Source organism: Bubalus bubalis, chromosome 4 (genome assembly GCF_019923935.1).
Source record: "Bubalus bubalis isolate 160015118507 breed Murrah chromosome 4, NDDB_SH_1, whole genome shotgun sequence".
Classification (NCBI taxonomy): domain Eukaryota; kingdom Metazoa; phylum Chordata; class Mammalia; order Artiodactyla; family Bovidae; genus Bubalus; species Bubalus bubalis.
The window spans coordinates 14,513,250-14,531,756 of NC_059160.1; the positions used below are offsets into that span (position 1 = coordinate 14,513,250).

At 43.3% G+C, this 18,507-nt stretch overlaps 1 protein-coding gene across 1 annotated transcript in view; it reads left to right on the forward strand.

Moving 5' to 3' along the window:
• The window catches only part of GALNT8 (polypeptide N-acetylgalactosaminyltransferase 8), a 37,253-nt gene that overhangs the window by 1,198 nt on the left and 17,548 nt on the right, over positions 1-18,507 (forward strand). Inside the window, exons 2-3 of the mRNA XM_006053548.3 lie at positions 7,255-7,552; positions 18,232-18,398. Coding sequence (XP_006053610.3) covers positions 7,255-7,552; positions 18,232-18,398 — 465 coding nt within the window. The remainder of the gene's footprint in view (positions 1-7,254; positions 7,553-18,231; positions 18,399-18,507) is intronic.

Consider the following 18,507-nt stretch of genomic DNA (forward strand, 5'->3'; position numbering starts at 1 on the left):
AGCTCCCAGAGTTTACTGAAACTCATATTCATGGAGTCAGTGATGCCATCCAACCATCTCATCTTCGGTCATCCCCTTCTCCTCCAGCCTTCAATCTTTCCCAACATCAGGGTCCTTTCCAAATAAGTCATAAGATTATATTAATTTCATGTGTAGAACATAAGGGTTCAATATTTGTGTATTTCGCAAAATGATCACAAAATAAATCTGATTAACATTTGCTGTCTCACATAGTTCTACATTTTTTCCTTGGGAGGAGGACTTTTGAGATTTACTCTGTCACCAGCTTTTAAACATACAATACAGCATTATTGACTATAGTTGCCACACTATACATTATATATCCAGGATTTATTTATTTTATAACTGGGAGTGTGTAGCTTTTGCCCATCTTTACACACTTTGCTCACCCCCCCCCCCACCCTGCCTCTAGCAACCACTAATCTGTTCCCTGTATCTTTAAAATATATATATATATATATTTGACTGCACCTCATCTTGCTTATGGCATATGAGATCTTTGAGAATCTTTTTTTAGTTGCAGCACGCAAACCTCTTAGTTGCAGTATGTGAAATCTAGCTCCCTGACTAAGGATCAAACCAGGAACCCTTGCACTGGGAGTGTGGAGTCTTAGCCACCGGACTGCCAGGGAAGTCCCTGTTCTTTGCATCTATGAACTCATTTCCCCCCATTCTTATTCGATTCCACACATAAGTGAGACCCAATAATATTTGTCTTTGGCTTTTTTCACTTAAGATGATGCCCTCAGTGTCCAGCACATTTTAACCTCTTCCCAGGAATTCTGGGGTTTGTTTTTGAAACTCACCATGAAACTCTACCTCCTGTGAATTTCTTGTATCTTGGCGTCTGCTTCCAGTGAAGGCAGGACTCATGGGCTTCCCGCATGATAAGAATCTCGTGCTCATGCCCTGGGGGAGAGGGGTCTGGAATGTGAGAGCAGAGAATTGACTGTTCAGATGTGTGGCTGTGTGCCCGTGGAGCCTGGGTGGTGGGGAGTGTCTTTTTTTTCTGTTTAATTAAAAAAAAAAAAGATTATTTAATTCTATGGCTGCATTACGTCCCAGTTGCGGTGTGTAGCATCTCTGATCTACATCGCAGCATGCAGGGCCTTCAGTTGTGCCATGTGATACCTTTTAGTCATGGCATGTGGAATCTAGTTTCCAGATTAGGGATCAAACCCAGGCCTCCTGTATTGGGAGTGCAGAGTCTTAGCCTCTGGACCATCAGGAAATTTCCTCCTTTTAATTTTTAAAATTTTTATAGAATTTTAAAGGTTATTTTTCATTTACATTTATTATAAAATATCGGCTATATTCCCCATATTGTACAGTACATACATGAGCCTACGTTACATCCAGTAACAATCTGTGCCTCCCCTTGCCCTACTCCTGTGTTGCCGGCAAACACTGGCAACCACTAGTCAATGGCACCCAACTCCAGTACTCTTGCCTGGAAAATCCCATGGATGGAGAAGCCTGGTGGGCTGCAGTCCATGGGGTCGCTAAGAGTCGGACATGACCGACTTCACTTTTCACTTTTCACTTTCATGCATTGGAGAAGGAAATGGCAACCCACTCCAGTGTTCTTGCCTGGAGAATCCCAGGGACGGGGGAGCCAGGGGGCTGCCGTCTATGGGGTCGCACAGAGTCGGACACAACTAAAGCGACTTAGCAGCAGCAGCAGTGTGTTCTCTATATCTGTGAGTCTATTTCTCTTTTCTCTCTTGTTATATTCACTAGTCTATTGTATATATTTTTTTTAGATTCCTCGTGTATGTGATGTCATACAGTACTTGTCTTTTTCTGTCTGACTTATTTCACTTAACATAATAGCCTTGGGGAGTGTCTTTTTAAAAAAATAATTATGTTTATTTACTAATTGTAGTTATTTTGGCTGCACTGGGTCTTTGTTGTTGCAGTCAGTCTTCCTCTAGTTGCGGAGAGTGGGGGCTACTCTCCAGGTGCAGTGCACAGGCTTTTCATTGCAGTGGCTTCTCTTGTTGCAGAGCACGGGGTCTAGGACACCCAGGCTTCAGTAGTTTCAGCCCATGGGCTCCGTACTTGCAGTGCCTGGGCTCTAGAGCACAGCCTCAGTAGTTGTGGTGCACGCATGGGCTTAGTTGCTCCAGTCCATGTGGAATCATCCTGGACAAGGGATGAAACCCATGTCCCCCTGCATTGGCAGGAAGATTCTTAACCACTGGGCCACCAGGAAAGCCTAGGGAGTGTCTTTTAAAAAACAAGAACTAAGCCTTGTCAGGGTTCAGGGTGAGACAGAGGGATAGGTGGAAGGTCAGACAGGAAGAGGAAAAGGAAGGGTGGAAATCAGAGAAGCGGAGATATGGAGAGGGGACAGGAGAGGAGAAAAGAGATGAGCACAGAAAAGGAGCCCAGAGTGAAAATGTCCAGGGCGGAGGGTGGAAGAATTGATACGGAGGAAAAAAGGGAAAATAGATGAGGGGAGAGAGAAGGAGGCATGAAGCATGGTTTCCATCCCCCATCACCAGACTCTTATGTTATTGTGGTTCAGATTTCTGGAAGGCAGTTTTCATAAAGTGAAAGTGTTAGTCACTCAGTCGTGTCCGACTCTTTGCAACCCCATAGACTGTAGCCCACAAGGCTCCTCTCTGTCCATGGGATTCTCCAGGCAAGAATACTGGAGTGGGTTGCCATTTCCTTCTTCAAGGGATCTTCCCAACTTAGGGATTGAACCTGGGTCTCCTGCATTGCAGGCAGATTCTTTACTGTCTGAGCCACCAGGGAAGGTTTCTTAGGGGACGGTTCAGTTGATGAGTGTCTATGTGATGTGCTTTACCACTCTATACCCTGGGCCTGGCACCGAGAAATTAAATAGATGAGTGAGTGACTGAGTGTAGGAAGGAGAGAACAGAAGACTCTGAGCCTGGACTGAAGGGATGGGCAGCCAGGGATGAAGAGAAGGGTGATCCAGGGGAAAGAGTTAGAGACAACAGAGAAGATCGTCAGCTCCTGAGGCCCTGGCTTTGAGAGCCCTTGGCTGGTTTGCACACTGACTGTGCAAACATTCCCAGGGCAATTTCACCACAGGATGTCTGTGTACCTTGGCCATCACCGTCACTCCTTGGCTGAGCACGCAGACCACACCAGCTCTCTGGCTCACCCATCCTGTGTCAGCCTCCTCAGGCCTTAAAATAGCAGGAGTTCTGCCAAGAGCCTGGCTAATCTTTCCTCCGGCTGGGACACAATGTGCCCCGAGAAGCCATTCAGAGCCGTCAGGTTTATTTCCATCTCTTTCTTTGCACAACCGGTTCCTCCTTGGCTTGTTGTTCTCTGTGCTCTACACGTTCTATTCACTCCGAAATGACGGGGTGTCAGGGACTCCCTACCCGCTGAGATGAATTTCAAAATGTTTTCTGGACCCCATTTCCAGATCACAAATGCTTTTCTTTCCGGAAGGGCTTGCTGAAATGGAAAGCTGGTTCAATGACCCTCCTTCTGGTTGCTCTTTACCTCCGAAAAGACTGAAGAAAATCATGACAGTGAGGACACCTGAGCAAATTATGAAGTCTGTGAAGAGCCAAAGCAAACACATAATGATAATCATATCCTTATTGTGGGAGGGCTTAATAACTCTAAACCAATTTTCTGGAACTTCCCTGGGGGTTCTTAAAAGGCCCGATCAGAGTGACACACTTGGGTGTGTCCCCTTTGGGTCTTGGAGAGTTTTAGTGTAAGTCACGTGGGTGGTCTAGTAACATAGTCTCCAACCCACTGGGTTCTGTGCTTCCATCGTCAAAATTTCCCACTGACAGCAATGAATGAGAGCGGAAGATCAGATAACCCCCAGAGCAGAGTGTGAAAAGTGAAAATGTTGGTTGCTCAGTCATGTGCGACTCTTGGCCACCCTGTGGACTATAGCTTGCCAGGCTCCTCTGTCCACCAGATCCTCCAGGCAAGAATACTGGAGTGGGCTGCCACTTCCCTCTCTAGGAGATCTTCTAGACCCAGGGACCGAACCCAGGTCTCCTGCATTGCAGGCAGACTCTGTACCATCTGAGCCACCAGGGAATCTCCAAAGAGGAGTATAAGGGAGTTTAAAGGCCCAAGGAATCCAAGGCCATCCTGTGATCCCCGTGCTTAGCATAGAAGAGTTTGAATCAAAATATGATTTGATTTGGAATACTGTGAAAATCTCGCTCCCATTTTTATTTTCTGCCTGAGCAAATATGAGAGCTAGTCCCCAGGAGTCTTCTCTGAAATACCCTCCATTTATTTTTCTTTCCGGGTTTGCTTTGACCATCCTCTTTCCATCTCATAGGCACTTCTGTGATTGACTCTCCTCATTCACAGGCCAGGTTTAGGTCATCTTCCAAAAATACCCTCCCCCCACTTGTAAGGTTTCCCTGCATCCCTCTTAGGGGCTGGGCACCTAGCTGAAATTCTGCCCACGTTTTGCACACCAAACCATACTCTGTGGTGTGGGGCTGCCTCTGCCCAGAGGGGTTCACACGATGGGACCTTCCTCTTCTGAAGCTGGTATGCCAGGGTTGCAATCATCTGAAAAAGGAATTCTCTCTTCTAACTTGCAGAATGGTACTACATGAGCTAGAGGTGATCCCATCAATTTGGTTGGAGTTTAGTGTGTGTAAGGGAGGACTGGGGCTTCCCTGTGACTAGGAGATAAATAACTGCCAGCCAGTGCAGGAGACCCAGGTTTGATCCCTGGGTCGGGAATATCCCCTGGAGTAGGAAATGGCAACCCACTCCAGCATTCTTGCCTGGGAAATTTCATGGACAGAGGAGCCTGGTGGGCTATAGTCCATGGGGCCGAAAAGAGTCAGACACAACTAAAGTGACTGAAAAACAACAAAGGGAGGATTGGTGGGAACTTAAGCAAGTCCCTCTGGTGGAGTGCCTTTGAATTGAAGCCACTGGGTGGGTATTTTGGGGGGCTTTGAAGAGCTTTGGTGCTTTATGTCTTAAAGCAGAAAAAATTCTGCCTGAGGGAGGCAAAGTGATAGATAAGGAATTTATTAGAATACGAATTGAAAGTCCCTTTATTCGAATAGAATTGAGAGTCGCTGCAAGGAGATCAAGCCAGTCGATCCTAAAGGAAATCAACCCTGAATATTCATTGGAAGGACTGATGCTGAAGAAGCTCCAATACTTTGGCCACCTGATGTGAAGAATTGACTCATTGGAAAAGACCCTGATGCTGGGAAAGATTGAAGGCAGGAGGAGAAGAGGGTGACCGAGGATGAGATGGTTGGATGGCATCATTGACTTGATCGACGCGAGTTTGAGGAAGCTCTGGGAAGCCTGGCATGCTACAGTCCATGGGGTCCCAAAGAGTTGGACACGACTGAGCAAATGAAATGAACTGAGCTGAACTGATTAGAATAGGATGCTTGAGAGGCTTAAAGTGGGCAGGCCAGAGGGTGCTTCCGCAAGAACTTAGTGGGCTACAGTTTTACAATCAAAGGAAAAGTGGGGAGGGGGAGAAGACCTTCTTCCTCATTCTTGAGTAGATGTCATGCTTCCATCATCAGCCCCTTCTCCAGGTTGGGTAGGGGAGTCTTCTTGGCCCTCCATGGTCAAGCCAGGACTGCCATGGCACTATGGGAAAATTATTCCAGGCCTCAGCACAGTAAGCGTCTTTCACTTTGAAATGTCACCTTTCCATAAACTGTGGTTTCGATGTGTGGAGAGAGCATGTCCTAAGGATCATTAACTTGCTGAGCTCACTGGGCAGGATGTGGGGCTCATGCCACCCCTGTTTTATTATTTGGGGGCATGTCTCATGCTTCTTTTGCTTGGGTTTGTGGCTAAGAAAGCCTGCTTGCTTCTGTGGTTAAGCAAACCTGCTTTCTTAAGTGACCATTAACTTACAGAGGTCTCCCATATTTTTTTTCTACTTACACCCCGCTAGTGGGATTAACCATTTAATCACCTTCTTTGGTCCCTTTACTCTGTCCCTATCACCTTGATTAACATTTTGGGGCTGAATGCTGAGGAGTATCATAATCAATGTAGGACTTGGGAAATACTAATCAGTCAACTCTAGCTTTCATTCAATCGAAAGTTCCCAAGTATGGCTCCTGCCAGTGTCTCTGTCCCCAAAGTGACAGCACCCCCACCCCCAGGAAACTCTCTAAGACCAATGGGTAGGTCTGCCCAGGCTCCTGTTAAATGACTGCTTTTGCTCTGGGTCCTGGTGTGCATGAGATTTTGTGTGTGTGTCCTTTAAAAGTGAAATCTCTATTTCCCCCAGCCCTTTGGGACTTCAAAATTAAGCCTTTCTGGTCTTCAAAGCCAAATGCTGTGGGGGCTCATATTCCTGGTGCGGGACCCCTGGGCTGGGAAACCCTACATGCAGTTCAGAACTCTCACTCCTGGAGGAGAACCTCTGCAATATAATCATTCTCCAGTTCAGGGTCCTCCAATTTCTTTCTTTGGGTGCGCTGGGTCTTAGTTGCAGCACGTGGGATCTAGTTTCCTGACCACAGATCGAATCCAGGTTCCCTGGACCACCAGGGAGGTCTGTCCAGTTTTTTGATGCCTTTAGCTGTGGAAGATCTTTTCTGGTCTTTGTCACCCATGGTTGCTCTATGGATGGTAGTGATGTTGGTGTGCTCGAGAAGAGAGACAGGATGATCTCGGGCTCTTTGTATTCCACCATCTAGGGTGATCCCAAACATCCTTCTGGTTCCATTGAAGGAAGGAGTCAGAAGACTGTTGTAACGACTGTCCTCTTTCCTCAGCTGACACTCCCCTGCCGATCTCAACACACTCTCTCCCTCCTTACAGGGCTTGCCACAGCCATCCATTCACAGTCTCCATCTGACCTGAGTCCTGCTGTCACCTGGGCCCCTGCAGCGCCCTGTGGTTAACCGATCCAACCCCTTGGCCTCCCCCTCTGTAAAGTCCTTTACCTGCCTCCTGCCTCACACTTTCACAGTGTGCTCTGGGCTTTGTCATCGTCCCGAACTGCTCCCCTTGAAAATGACAAACGCACGCTATCTAGCCCTGACCACAACCTCAGGACCCTGGAGCAAGCTCATTCAACTTCTCCATAACGATACCATCTCTCCAGGTCTTCTCTTGCCAATATCTACAACTTCTTGCACACTTGTTCTGTTGCACCCTCCTAAAAATCTGGGAAGAAAAACATTTCAAGGAAATGTGGATGAGAAAGTAACGCCCGGGTAGCTAACAACTGGCTGAGGTGCTTTCTCCCCTGCCCTTCATTTGCAGAACAAACTATGAAGCTGGCTACAAAACAATCAGAAGATGGGATTGGCATGCTGGCAATGGTGAAAGACGAAAAGCATCCTTTTCCAGATAGAGCTCACGCCAAGGAGGGTGGCTTCTTCAAGGAAAATCCCCACAAGGTTCTCTTCCCAGACTCAGAACTTTTCAAGAAGTGGGGTAGGGACCTTTCTGAGGCTCAGCAGAAAGAGGCTGAGGACCTCTTCCAGAAGTTTGGCTATAATGTGTACCTCAGTGATCGGTTGCCCCTGGATCGTACCCTCCCGGACACTCGAGATTCCAGGTAAGATGGACCAAGGCAGGCTTCCTAGGGACCTCAATGTAGCTTGAAGACAAGCTTTGGGAAAAAGTGGCTTAGATGGTAAAGAATCTGCCTGTGATGAAGGAGACCCAGGTTCAATCCGTGGGTCGGGAAGATCCCCTGGTAAAGGGAATGGCTATCCACTCCACTATTCTTGCCTGGAGAATTCCACGGACAGAGGAGCCTGGTGGGTTACTGTCCATGGGGGTCACAAAGAGTAGGATGCAACTGAGTGACTAGCATTTTGAGAGCAGCAGAAGTCAAGGGTTGAAAAGAAGGGTGGGAGAGTGAGAAATTCATGAGGAAGTGGGTCGGGGTGTAGAAAGTTCTGGAAGACTGACAGAGCAGAATTCTTGACTTTAATCCATTTTATAATGGCAGCTCTGGAAAGATAACTGACTGATTTAAGTATTTACAGAGCTGAGCAGAGGTATCAGAGACACACAGATCCTTGAGAATTCTGATAGGATGGGTCTAACTCATAATTTTACAGATGAAGAAACCAAGGCTGAGAGACAGAAACAACTTGGGCAAGTTGAAGGAAGTTAACAGTGCTACTCGTCTCCCTGATGTTTCTCTCCAAGTCTCTGCTTGGACCCGTCTTTATTTATTTAAACAAATATTTATTTATTTGGCTCTGCCGAGTTTTCCTTGTGGCATGCAGGACCTTTAGTTGCAACACGTGGGAACTGGTTCCCTGACCAGGGATCAAACCCGGGGCCCCGCATTAGATGCACAGAGTCTTAGCCACGGGACCACCAGGGTCTTATTAACTTTAACTTAAAGAAACTTTCCTCTCTCCTTCTGTTTTCCCTTCCTATTTTTTTTCTCATTCTGCCTCTCCTTAGTAAGTTTTTTCTACCTCCTTAATAAGTTTTAAAAATAACAGTTTTTGAAGATAAATTCACATACCATACAATTTACTAAAGTGTATGATTTAATGATTTTTAGTTTATTCATCACCATTATCAATTTCAAAACATTTTCACCTCTTCCGAAAGAAAACCTACCCATCCTAACAGGCTCTCCCCATCTGCCTACAACTTCCTCATCCTTAGGAAACCACTAATCTGCTTTTTGTCCCCATGGACTTGCCTCTTCTGGACATTTTGTATAAATGAAATCGTATAACATGGAGTCTTCTGTATGTAGCATAATGTTTTCAAGTGTCATTCATGTTAGAGCATTCATCACTACTTTATTTGTCACTTTTGTTCCTTTTATGGTAAAATAAAATTTCATTCTCCAGTTGTATACCACCTCTTCTTTATCTGTTTACCAGCTGATGGACATTTGGATTATTTCCGCTTTTTGACTACTACGAATAATGCTGGTTTGAACATTTATGTACAAGTTTTCGTGTGGACATATGTCTTCATTTTTCTTGGTTATACCCTAGGAGTAGAATTGCTGGACCATATGATGACTCTATATTTAAACTTCCAAGGAACTGCCAGACTGTTTTCCAAAGTGGTTGCATCATTTTCTATTCCCTCTAGCAGCATATGAGAGTTTTGATTTTTTTTAACATACTTATCAAGGTTTGGTTTTGTTTTTTGATCATAGCCATCCTAGTGAGTGTGAAAGCGCAAAGCACAAGTCACTCAGTTGTGTCTGACTCTTTGCGGCCCCATGGACTTTATAGTCCATGGAATTCTCCAGGCCAGAATACTGGAGTGGGTTCAGTTCAGTTCAGTTCAGTCGCTCAGTCATGTCCGACTCTTTGCGACCCCATGAATCGCAGCACACCAGGCCTCCTTGTCCATCACCAATTCCCAGAGTTCACCCAGACTCATGTCCATCAAGTCAGTGATGCCATCCAGCCATCTCATCCTCTGTTGTCTCCTTCTCCTCCTGCCCCCAATCCCTCCCAGCATCAGAATCTTTTCCAATGAGTCAACTCTTCGCATGAGGTGGCCAAAGTACTGGAGTTTCAGCTTGAGCATCATTCCTTCCAAAGAACACCCAGGACCGATCTCCTTCAGAATGGACTGGTTGGATCTCCTTGCAGTCCAAGGGACTCTCAAGAGTCTTCTCCAAAACCACAGTTCAAAAGCATCAATTCTTCAGCACTCAGCTTTCTTCACAGTCCAGCTCTCACCTCCATACATGACCACTGGAAAAACCATAGCCTTGACTAGACGAACCTTTGTTGGCAAAGTAATGTCTCTGCTTTTGTATATGCTATCTAGGTTGGTCATAACTTTCCTTCCAAGGAGTAAGCGTCTTTTAATTTCATGGCTGCAGTCACCATCTGCAGTGATTTTGGAGCCCCCAAAAATAAAGTCTGACACTGTTTCCACTGTTTCCCCATCTATTTCCCATGAAGTGATGGGACTGGATGCCATGATATTTGTTTTCTGAATGTTGAGCTTTAAGCCAACTTTTTCACTCTCCACTTCCACTTTCATCAAGAGGCTTTTGAGTTCCTCTTCACTTTCTGCCATAAGGGTGGTGTCATCTGCATATCTGAGGTTATTCATATTTCTCCCAGCAATCTTGATTCCAGCTTGTGCTTCTTCCAGTCCAGCGTTTCTCATGATGTACTCTGCATATAAGTTAAATAAGCAGGGTGACAATATACAGCCTTGACGTACTCCTTTTCCTATTTGGAACCAGTCTGCTGTTCCGTGTCCAGTTCTAACTGTTGTTTCCTGCCTTGCCCTTTTCCAGGGGATTTTCCCAACCCAGGAATCAAACCCAGGTCTCCTGCATTGCAGGCAGATTCTTTACCAGCTGCGCCACAAGGGAAGCCAAGTGGTATACAATTGTAGTTTTGATTTAAATTTCCCTGTTGTCTAATTATGCTGAACATTTTTCATGTGTATACAGGCCATTTGTATGTTTTCTTTGGAGAAATGTCCATTTAGACACTTTCTACTTTTAGGAAGGCATTTGTCTTTTCATTATTGAGTTGCAAGTGTTTTTAATAGGAATTTGCCAATTTCACCTAAGTTTTTAAATTTGTGGGTGGATAGTTGTTTATAGTATTTCCTATTTCCTAATTTTCCTTGTAACTTTTTTCTTTGACCCAATGACTATTTAAGAATGTGTTCTTTAATTTCCACCTATTTGTGAATTTCTAATATCTTTCTGTTTTCATCTCTCGTGCCACTTTGCTTGATCAGAGAATCACACTTCATATGAATTTATTCTTTTAAAATTTATTGAGGGTTATTTTATGCTCTAGCACACAGCCTCTCCTGGAGAATGTTGCATGCACAGTTGAAAGCAACCTGCTGTTGTTGTGTGGACTGTTCTTATGGACGCCACTAGGTCTCTCTCGTTGGTTGCAATGTTGTTTAAGTCTTACATTTCCTCGTTTGTTCTTTTTTTTTAAAGACATTTTTTTATTTTATTTTTTTTTTGGCTGTGGTGGGTCTTTGTTTTTGCACACAGGCTTTCTCTAGTTGCAGTGAGCGGGGTCTGCTCTTCCTCGTGTTCAGGATTCTCGTTGCGGTGGCTTCCCTCGTTGTGGAGCACAGGCTCCAGGCACACGGGCTTCAGCAGCTGCAGCATGTCGGTTCAATAGTTTCAGCTTATGGGTTCTCGAGTGCTGGTTTCAGTAGTTGTGGCACATACTTCATTGCTCCAAGGCATGTGAGGTCTTCCTAGAATAGGGGTTGAACTGGTGTCCCTTGTATTATTGCAAGGTGGATTCCTAACCACTGGACTACCAGGAAAGCCCTCCTTGTTTATCTTGTGTTTAGTTGTTCTATGGGGCTTCCCTGGTGGCTCAGACAGTAAAGAATCTGCCTGCAATGCTGGAGACCTGGGTCTGATCCCTGGGTCTGGAAGATCCCCTGGAGAAGCAAATGGCAACCCAGTCCAGTATTCTTGCCTGGAGAATAGCATGGACAGAGGAGCCTGGCAGGCTGCAGTTCATGGGCTTGAAAAGCGTTGGCCACGACTGAGTGACTAACACTCTCCTTTCCACTCTCCTTGAAAGTAGGGTATTGAAATCGCCAGGGGTTGTTGCTGATTGGTCTGTTACTCCCTTCAGTCTGTCAGGTTTTGTTTTGTGCATTTCAGCACTCTGTTGCTGGGAATATATGTTTAAAATTGGCATATCTTCCTGATGGTTATATCCTTTTATGGTTACAAAGTCTCTCCCTTTATAACTAGCAATGTCTTTATTTTACCATCTATTTTGTCTGATATTAGTATAACCTCTTTAACTTTTTATGGTTGCTGCTTGCTGATATATCCTTTACTTTCAACCTACTTGTATCTTTTGATCTAAAATGTTTCCTAAAGACAACATACAGTTGGACCTTTTTTTAAAAAATGCAATCGGACAATATTTACCTTTTGATTGGATTGCTTAATTCACCCACAATCATTGTTTTATTGACATAGTCAGATTTACCTCTGGCATTCTATTTTTGCTTTCTAATGTCTCTCATGTTTTCCCTCTGTTCCTCCATTACTGCTTGTTTTTTACATTAAGTGGCTATTTTCTAATGTAACAGTATAATTCTTCAAATAATTTTTCAGTATATTTTTATAGTTGTTTTCTTAATGGTTGTTCTAGGGCTTGTCACATGCATCTTAACTTATCAGAGTCTATTTAGACTTATTTGAGTGAGATATAGGAAGATTATATTTATAGCTCTATTCCCTCTTCCTCCTTTTTTTCTATTATTTGCATACATATTTCAAATTGTATGGTACAAACTCCAAAATATACTATTATAATTACATTACATAATTTTATGTCTATTAAAGAAAATGAGAAAAAAGGAGAGGAAGTATAAATTTACAGTGTGTTATATTTATCTTATTTACCATGTCTGATTCTCTGCACTTATTCTTGTAGATTCAATTTACCATCTGGTGTTATTTCCTCACTTCAATACAGTTTTGCTCCCACCCATTTCTTTTGTGCTGTTTTGTCAAGTATATTAAATTGCTATATGATATAGTCCCAATAATACAATTACATACACTTTTAAAAATACAATTGCTTTTAAAATTAGTTAAGAGAAGAAATATACTGTCTTTTATGATTACACAGTTACCTTTACTGGTGCTCTTTGTTTTTGCCTGTGTGTGTATGTGTGTGTATTTGCATTATGGCCCCAAATCATTTGCTTTTAGCCTAAAAAGACCCCCAGACTTAGAGAATGAACTTAGGGTTACCAGAGGGGAAGGAAAGAGGAAGAGATAGTTAGGAAGTTTGGTCTTAACATGTATGCGCTACTATATTTAACATAGGTAACCAGCAAGGACCTACTGTAGAGCACAGGGAATTCTGCTCAATATCATGTAACAATCTAAATGGGAAAATAATTTGAAAAATAAGAGATAACTGAATCACTTTACTGTATACGTGAAGTTATCACAACATTGTTAATCAACTATACTCCAATGTAAAATAAAAAGTTAAAAAATGTTAAAATAATAAAAAAACAAGTATAAAAAAAACTTGTATTTCTTTTAAAGTAGTCTGCTGCTGCTGCTAAGTCGCTTCAGTCGTGTCCGACTCTGTGCGACCCCGTAGACGGCAGCCCACCAGGCTCTACCGTCCTTGGGATTCTCCAGGCAAGAACACTAGAATGGGTTGCTATTTCCTTCTCCAATGCATCAAAGGGAAAAGTGAAAGTGAAGTCCCTCAGTCATGTCCGACTCTTAGCGACCCCATGGACTGCAGCCTACCAGGCTCCTCTGTCCATGGGATTTTCCAGGTGAGAGTACTGGAGTGGGGTGCCATTGCCTTAAAGAGGAAATAAAAGCAAGTAAACATTGAGAGAATTTGTTGGTAGACTACTTCCAACAAATTCTCTCAAGGTTTACTTGCTTTTATTTCCTCTTCACATTTGAAAGATGTAAGGTGCTTTGTTGACAGTCTTTTTTCTTTGGACAATTTCAGTATGTTGTCCCACTACCTTCTATTTTTATTGTATTTGATGAGATGTCAACTCTTAATATTGTTGAGGGTCTCCTTGTATGTGGTGAGTCATTTTTCTCTGACTACTGTCAATATTTTACCTTTGGCTTTCGGTATTTGGACTAAGGTGTGTCTGGGTGTGCATCTGCATTTCTCCTACTTTCCTTGGAACCTGCCTCAATTTCATCATTTAAGTCTTTAGGTGTGTGGATAATATGCTGAGATCAGTGGGTAACTGAAGCATTTTGGAGCATTAAGGTTGAATTCTAGAGAGATTAAGTCATGAAACTGCTTGTTAGAAAGTATTAGTGTGGATGCAGACTATGTCTGATTCAAGTACCCTTCTATACTTGAATAACATGAGTCATGTCTGCTGCTTACAAATCAAATGAGTGCTCTTCCTTCCTGCTGACCATAAAAAAAAAATCCATGTGGCTCTGATGGATAGATTCCAGAACTAAGGCATCCTGGAAACCACCACACTTGGCGAACTACAGGAAGACCACTCCCTGGACTTTTAAAATTTTGTTTTATTTACTATTTATTTTTGACTGTGCTGGGTCCTCACTGCTACATGAGGGCTTTCTCTAGTTGTGACAAGCTGGAACTATTCTTTGTTGAGGTGCGTGGGTTTCTCATTGCGATGGCTTCTCTTGTTGCAGAGCACAGGCTGTAGAGCACGGGCTCAGTAGGTGTGGCACATGGGCTTAATTGCTCTGGGGCATATAGAATCTTCCCCCATCAGGGATCAGACCTGTGTCCCCTGCATTGGCAGATGGATTTCTATCCACTGGACCACCAAGAAAGTCCTCCTTGGATTGTCTCTGAGGAAGAAGTAATTTAGTGATTCAGAGCCATCACATAAATTATAAGATAATATGAGGACGGACCTTCTGTGTCTGCTACTGCTGCTGCTGCTAAGTCACTTCAGTCATGTCTGACTCTGTGTGAACCCATAGACGGCAGCCCACCAGCAAGATGCAAAGTGGTGGTCACTACTGGTTTCCCCAGTTTTTCGGATGGTTGTCTGATACCAGAAACATGCCAGCCCTGGCGTTCTCCAAGTGGTCACATCCTCCCTTTAACTTTCAGAGACCAGAGAAAGGCCATTCAGGGGAATCAATAAACTTTATTGAGTTTTAAGTAGATCCTGCATGCTCAGTTGCTTCTTTCGTGTCCAACTCTTTTCAAGTCCATGGACTGTAGCCGGCCAAGCTCCTCTGTCCATAGGATTCTCCAGGCAAGAATACTGGAGTGGGTTGCCATTTCCTCTTCCAGGGGATCTTCCTGATCTAGGATCAAACCCATATCTCCTGTGTCTCATGCATTGGCAGGCAGATTCTGTACCACTGAGTCACCTGGGAAGCCCTAAGTACATATTAAGTTCCAACAAACAAACTCATGGAAAGGCAGGTCTTCAATAGTTAATCTTTAATAGGGAGTTCAGAAAAATGCCATGACCAGTTTAGTTACAAAACTTGCAGGGCCCGGTACAAAATGAGAACGTGGGGCTTGTTATTTAAAAATTACTAAAAAATATTTCAAGATGGTGACAGCAAATTATCGAGTTAATTCACAAGTGTCAGGACCTGTGTGCTTGCACAAGTCACACACCCAGGAATCTGGCCTTGCTGCCCACCTAACTTGCCTCAGGAAACCCCAATGTATCAATAAAAAGATGTTTGGCAATTGTTGCACGGGTACATATCAGTTTATTTGCTTTCCACAACAGCAGTTTCTGGCAAAGTTGTGATTTGCATACACCTTATCTTTCTAGTTCTAACATGTGGGATCTGGCTGTGTTGCTAGTGGTAAAGAACCTGCCTGCCAGTGCAGGAGACATAAGAGACACGGGCTTGATCCCTAGGTCAGGAAGGTCCCCTGGAGAAGGGCATGGCAACCCACTCCAGTATTCTTTCCTGGAGAATTTTATAGACAGAGGAGCCTGGTGGGCTATAGTCCATAGCGTCGCAAAGAGTCAGACATGACTTAAGTGACTTTGCACACACTTATAGCTCTAACATCTAGAAATTGCTCACCTTATATATTTCTCCCTTTGTACCCTCCTGTTGCTAAGGGTGAGTGAGCGCATGTGGGTGTGCAGAGCTGTATCTGCCTCTCTGTGACCCCATGGACTGCAGCCTGCCAGGCCCCTCTGTCCATGGGATTCTCCAGGCAAGAATACTGGAGTAGGTTGTCATTTCCTCCTCCAGGGGATCTTTCTGACCCAGGGATTAAACCCACATCCCCTGCCTCTCCTGTTTGACTGGTGGATTCTTTACCACCTGGGAAGCCCACTAAGTGAGGGGCAATTGTAATTCTAAACTGGAAGTATTTGCTAAAGATTAATTCCTCCAGCTGTTAACCAACCAATGAATATTTTTTAGTATATTTTACTGCACTATCCAATATGGTAGCACCAGTCACATGTGGCTATTTAAATTAATTAAAATTGGATTAAATTAAAAAGCAGGTTTTTTTTAGTTTACATAGCCTTGTTATAATGCTTACTAGCCACACGTGGCTAGAGTAGCTCACAGTGAACAGCATATTCAGAACATCTATATGACAGTAGGAAATTCTACTGGACAGAACTGGTCCACACATGACAGTCAGGTGCTAGGAAACAAGGAGAAAGGAGAGATCCTTCTTGCAGACTTCTGTATGCTTTTCAGTGTTATTTGAAATTCCCTGCATGGCCTTTTGGAGTCCCTTGATGTGTCTCCAGAGTCAATCTCGATTACTCTGCATTTCATCAATGTTGGAGTGGCAAGAAAAAGGAGGAACTGATTTGGGGAGAAAAGCTTAGACTATGAAATTCCTCTTTTTAATTTTTTTTCCAACTTGTGTTTATTTATGTTTTACTTTTATGTTCTGTTTCCTGATTTCTCAAAGCCTTATAATGTTCCTTTTTGCCTTCCGAGAATTTGTTTTTTTGACAGTTCTGTAATCAGAGGAAATGTGTTCTAATTCTTTAAAAAAATTTTTTTATTGGAGTACAGTTGCTTTAAAATGTTGTGCTAGTTTCTGCTCTAGGCAAAGTGAATCAGCCATGAAGTGAAAATTGAAAGTGCTAGTCACTGAGTCATGTCTGAGTTCACCCCATTAGTTATGTTCACACCGTTGGTTATTAGGGAAATGGAAATCAAAGCAATGGTAAGACAATACTTCATACTCTTGGAAGGCTATCATCCCAATGACAGATAATGCAAATATTGTCCAGAACGTGGAGAAAAATTGAAGGCATCATTTATTATTGGTGGGAATGTAAAATGGTGCAGCCACTTTAGAAAACAGTATAGTAGTTCATCAAATTGTTAAATATAGAGTTACCACTTGACTTAACACTTTCACTCTTCAGTTCTGTTCACTTCAGTCACTCAGTCTCGTCCAACTCTTTGCGACCCCATAGACTGCAGCTTGCCAGGCTTCCCTGTCCTTCACCAACTCCTGGAGCTTGCTCAAACTCATCCATTGAGTCAGTGATGCCATCCAACCATCTCATCCTCTGTCGTCCCCTTCTCCTCCTGCCTTCAGTCTTTCCCAGCATCATCATGTTCTTCTCTAATGAGTCAGCTCTTCACATCAGATGGCCAAAGTATTGGGAGCTTCAGCTTCAGCATCAGTCCTTCCAATGAATATTTAGGGTTGATTTCCTTCAGAATTGACTGATTTGATCTCCTTGCAGTCCAAGGGACTCTCAAAAGGATCCTTCTCCAAGGATTTTCACCTAGGGTTAGGTGTGTGTACAAGTAAAATAAAAACATGCCAACATAAACACTCATTCAAGAATTTTCATAGTGGCATTTATAACAGCCAAAAAGTAGAAGCATGCTAAATGTCCGATATGGGACGAACAGATAAATATGTGACATATCCATGCAATGTAATATTATTTGACAATGGAAAGAAATGAAGTGCTGACATGTGGTACAACATTGATGAACTTTGAAAACATTATTCTAGGTGAACACAAAAGACCACATATTGTATGTTTACATTTATACAGAAAGTCCAGAATGGGCAATTCTATAGAGATAAAAAGTAGATTAATAATTGCCTATGGCTGAGGGGGAATGGGATTGTGGAGAAATGAAGAAATACTGCTAATGGATATGGGGTTTCTTTCTAGCATGATGAAAGTGTCCCAAAATTAGATGGTGGTGATGGTTGCCCAACTCTGTGAATATTATTAAAAAACAATGAATTGTGCAGTTTTAAATGGGTGACTTTTATTGTGTGTGAAATATATCTTGATGAGGATGTTAAAAAAGAGTAAGCCGGTGCCTCACATGTGGTAAGCATTTACTAAATGTAAGCTGTGACATTTAAAACGTGTGTCAAGCACACTTCTTGAGACAGTTTGCCACTTCTCTATAGTGGTGAGGTTGAGGCATGTGTCCAAATGATGGGAGGTCTGAGAACATGGGGAAAGGGAGGCAGAAAGAGGACTGCTGGCAAAGAAGCTACTTTGGGGCAGGGGAAGGAATGGGAATTCTTTGTGGGGTAGGTTGACTGTTCAAGGGGAAATGTCTACTGATGATTAATCAAAAAGAAATGAAGTTTATCCCCACAACAGGAGAACTTTGGACAAACAAATGCAAAATCTTTCTACTGTGATAAGCAACCAGCAGTTTCCCTTCCTAACGAGTTTGAGAGCTGGTGAACTGATTGAATTATTATAACATCCTATGTAGTGAAGGGGGACTTCGGAGAACAATGTTTAAGTAATTAAAAGAGTGATATGGTTATTATAAAAGGTCTCTTACAGGTGCCATTGGAAGCAGTATCCTTCACAGCTCCCATCTCTCAGCGTCATCCTCATATTCATGGATGAAGCTCTGTCTGTCATCCAGCGAGCCATCACCAGCATCATCCAGTGGACCCCGCCTCGACTGTTGAAGGAGATCATCTTAGTGGATGATTTTAGCTCAAATGGTGAGCAACTTGATCAAGGAATAGTATAAAAAATGACCGTATATGGATTGTGCTAGGATAAAGGGGTTTTAGCTTAGCTTCCCAGGTGGCACTGTGGTAAAGAATCTGC